At 34.6% G+C, this 3,984-nt stretch overlaps 1 protein-coding gene across 1 annotated transcript; it reads right to left on the bottom strand.

Moving 5' to 3' along the window:
* Positions 1-1,006: 1,006 nt before the first annotated feature.
* LOC142165764 (uncharacterized) lies at positions 1,007-1,728 on the bottom strand. Its single transcript, XM_075224136.1, has 2 exons — positions 1,534-1,728; positions 1,007-1,396 (listed from the first exon to the last, which is right to left on the bottom strand). Exons 1-2 carry the CDS (start codon positions 1,726-1,728, stop codon positions 1,007-1,009), a joined length of 585 nt encoding a protein of 194 aa, XP_075080237.1.
* Positions 1,729-3,984: the final 2,256 nt, after the last annotated feature.

Below are 3,984 nucleotides of genomic sequence, written 5' to 3'. Positions count from 1 at the left end.
GACCACAGTTTTTTTCCAATCAATCATTCCTGAATAGGCTTAACATGGAACGTAGTTGTGGAAGTTATTCAACCTCGTTCGACAAGGTTGTGCAGCAGTTTGATAGTTTTCAGTTTCCCAGCTGGAATGACTATTCCAAGTTGCAAAACAACCTGAAGACTCTTCTTTCTCTTATGGACAGAGTAATCGTCGAACAAAGTCAGCTGCGTGATCAATTCAACAAGTTAAAGATTGATCTTCTTGGATTCAGTGGTCTTTTACCCGACTACCCTATAGTTATTTCAGATAGTGATGATGATGAGATATTTAGAAAAATTGAGGAGTACTGTGATGATGACGATGATGATGGTGATGATTGTTAGTGTTTGTAATCTTTTTTTTTTAAGTTTTCAATGCTATGCTTTTTGTTTACTTCAGCCCATAGAGCTGAAGTTTTTTAGGTTAATTTTGTATAACTTCAGCCCGGAGAGCTGAAGTTTTGTTTGTAAATGTGTGTTGTTCTGACCTCTTTTTATATCAATGTAATTGTCACCCTCTTTGTTCTTAGCTTTCTATTGCATTATCCTTGTTATTTGTTGGTATTTGCTTTATACTTCTAGTTGCTTAGAGATGCTACAACTTTTGTTTGTACATGCGTTTCTTTTTGTGTGTTGTAGGCATGTGTGTGTGTGTGTGTGTGTGTGTGTTTAAGGATATGTATTTCACATACTGTAACCTGAAGTTTTTTCTTGCAGAAGTCATTGTGTACTTTTTAAAAATGCAACAAAACCTGTAAGCCTGCGCAACAAAAATGAGTGATTTGTACTTTAGCAGTATATAAAATTGTCCAAGAGCTTATTTTTTTATTCCTATGAAAAAAATCACATTTGAATTATGTCATACAATAAAGAAAGTCTAAATTCAGACCAAGGATTATTGAAGCTTGGAGTATTTTTCAGTGTGTTTCTTGGAATATGGATGAGGTGCTGGAGAAGACAAGCAAGTTGTTCTGTTATGCCCAATTTGTTTACATCGACTGCATTTGGTAAGACTTGAATGGTACTGATGATTCAATCACAGGTATATGCCTCTTCTTTTGTCTTCTTCCTTGTAAAATCTCTACATCGGGAGGTTTTGTGATCTCAGATTGTACATTTTGTGGTATTTCCCATGATTTTTGATCTCCCACGGTATTCACATGTCCTTCATATGTTTTCAACCACGTTTTCCTTGAATACCAATTTGAGCAGTAATCAGATTTCTGCAAATATCTCTTATTAATAGCAGCAATTGCATGTGGACAAGGCAATTCATCAAGTTGGAATTTCAGGCAGTCACAAGTTTTCTTCTTTAAGTCCACAATGAATTCAATTCCTTCACTATTTATTCTAAACAACATTGAGTCAAGGTTGAATACCTAACAAGGAATAAAAAATTAAGACAAATTATATTAGTGTATTTTTGCTCCAAAAAGAAAAAGTATAAAAAATTTTAAATGTATGCAGTAAATCACTGCAACAGATATAAAAATCTGAAGTTAATAAATATACTCACAAATATTTTGCAAGCCAAGTCCATCTTCTTAGTCATCTCTTCTTTTGCCCATATTGATACTCTGTGAAAAGTTTCATTTGCCTTTTTTCTCCGTTCATAAAACCACTCTCCCAGCTTTTCTTGGATGAAATCTAACATTCTTAAAATAGGCATTTCCCTCCCTTTTAGTAAAACGGAATTCATTGGTTCTACCATGTTTGTTGTTAGCATATAACGTCGCCGTGGGAACCACGATCGAGCCCATCTCTCGGGAGGCTGTTCCATTATGTAATTGTATGTTTTCTTGTCAATACTTTTGAGTTGGGACATTAACTAATTAAAAGCTTAACGTTTGTATGACCTTGCAGCACTTTGAAAAAGATTTATTATCGTGGCCTTTGCATGTCTTTGCTTTAAATTTTTCTCAAAGTGATAGAGGCAGATACCATGGTGAGCTTCAGGAAAAACTTTTCTAATACAATTTGCGATCGATTGGTTTCTATCTGACAAGAAAACCAGTTCACGACGGACTTGAATTGCTTTTCTCATTTCCCCGAATAACCAAATGTATGCCTCATTGTTTTCTGAATCTGCTACACCAAAACATAGAGGAAAGATTTGATTGTTTGCATCCTTTGATACAGCAACAAATAGAACACCACGATATTTTGACTTCAAAAACGTTGCATCTACTGCAATAACGGGTCTACAGTAGGACCAACCAGCTACTGATGCCGCAGGAGCGAAGAACAAGTAAGCAATCTGTACATTGAAACACAAAAAAAAACAAATCATAAGGTGTGAAGTTTTTCAAATAGTAACATTTGAAACTTTAGGCTGATGGTTAGTAATGTTTTGCTTACCTATTCTGCGCATCTCTTTTTATGCTTGTGTATGTTCCTGGAATTTTTGCCACCATCATGTATAGGTATGAAGGAAGAATCTGGTAGTTCTCTTCAGGTGTTCCCCTTATGCAAGCAACAACTTTTTGAATAGCACGCCATGCCTTGTGATAACCAATGTCAATTCCAAATTTCTTTTTTATTTCATTTTCTACAAAGGCTGGTGTAACCTCTATCTTTTTGTCTCGAACATGTTCTATAATTTGTTCACTTATAAAATTTGATGTAGCATGCTTCTGATATGATTTTCTTGCATCAACCGAGCATTCATGGATGTTATGATATTTTATCACCCTGAACAGTGTGGAATTTTTTATTCTAGTAGCACGTACATTCCAACCACATTTGTCCACGATGCATTTCAGCTCGTATCTCTTGGAACATGATCTAACAGCAGTGAATTCAACTTTTTGATTTATCTCCAAGCTGCAGAAAAATTTAGTCATGTTTTGTTTGTTCTCAAAGATTGATCCAACTCTTACTTCCTCAGGCAACGCATCGTGCCTAAGTATTTTACATGGTGGAGATTCTTTCACCTTTCTCCTCACTCTTTTTCTTGATTTCTGAGAAGCACAAGAACTTTCAGCAATTTCTTCAATTCTATGTGATGTTATCGGTATAAGCTCCATGTTTACTTCATCTTCATTGTTGTTTATCATTGTAGAAGGTGAAAAAAAGCTTTGTTGGATTGTGTGTTGGTTGTCAATTTGTATTATTAGTTGTCCTTCTTCTTCTTGGTCATCGACAAACTGGTATGAATTTTTGGAGTAGGGGGTAATTGTTGCAGCACTATATATTCTGAAGCAGTTGTAATGTTAGAAGGTTGTTGCCCGTTGTCTACTTCTATTATTGGCACGCGTACTTCATGTTGATAGTCAGCAAAAGGTTCTGAATCTATCACATATGCAAGAGATTGGTTGAATGTTGCTGATTCTGAAGGTTGTATTTTTTCGATGACGAAATGACAATTCTTGTAGGCTGAATCAGTTGTAAGCAAATGTATACACGTACTGAGTTCTTCATCTGAAGTTACAAGCATTCCTTTGCTTGTATTTAGTTTGATATCAAACTATACTTTTAATGCATATCTGGTTGAATCAATATTTACAACTTCACTAATTTTCTTCAGGAAAGTATTGAATGATATATCCTTATTAAGTAGAACAAGTTTTGTATCATGATCCAAGTATTTGAAATCAGGAGTCCAACTCCCATTGAAAGTTATAACAATGCAAATCGAACTCATCCTACAGATTCATGTTTAGTGGCAAGTATTAGGAAATTGAACAGAAGAATTTTTTAGGTTGTTTGTGTTGAAGTTTTTACAAATAAACTAAGTCACTTAGGCAACTTCTGCTGAAGTTTTTTTTTTTTAGAAAAAGAAGTATGACATAATTAATGAATCCTGCAAAGAAAACTTCAACTTATAAGTGCTAAAGTTTTTAGAGATAAGCTTAATAACTTCAGCATATTAGTTGAAGTTTTTTTATGATGGTGATTCATCAATGCAGGGGAAAAAAACTTCAGCACCTAGGCCGAAGTTTTTTTGGTGCGATATGATTTTTTAATT

The sequence above is a fragment of the Nicotiana tabacum genome, chromosome 11 (assembly GCF_000715075.1).
Source record: "Nicotiana tabacum cultivar K326 chromosome 11, ASM71507v2, whole genome shotgun sequence".
NCBI classification, from domain to species: domain Eukaryota; kingdom Viridiplantae; phylum Streptophyta; class Magnoliopsida; order Solanales; family Solanaceae; genus Nicotiana; species Nicotiana tabacum.
The sequence above is the reverse complement of the archived record's forward strand: the minus strand, read 5'-3'. Positions and strand labels throughout refer to the sequence as shown.

What these genes read in the sequence shown, in the direction of transcription:
- LOC142165764 (XM_075224136.1), bottom strand. Translation starts at nt 1,728, where the DNA reads ATGGTAGAACCAATGAATTCCGTTTTACTAAAAGGGAGGGAAATGCCT. An exon ending in ACTTGGCTTGCAAAATATTT is followed by an intron (nt 1,397 to 1,533) that starts GTGAGTATATTT and finishes ATTCCTTGTTAG; the next exon opens with GTATTCAACCTTGACTCAAT.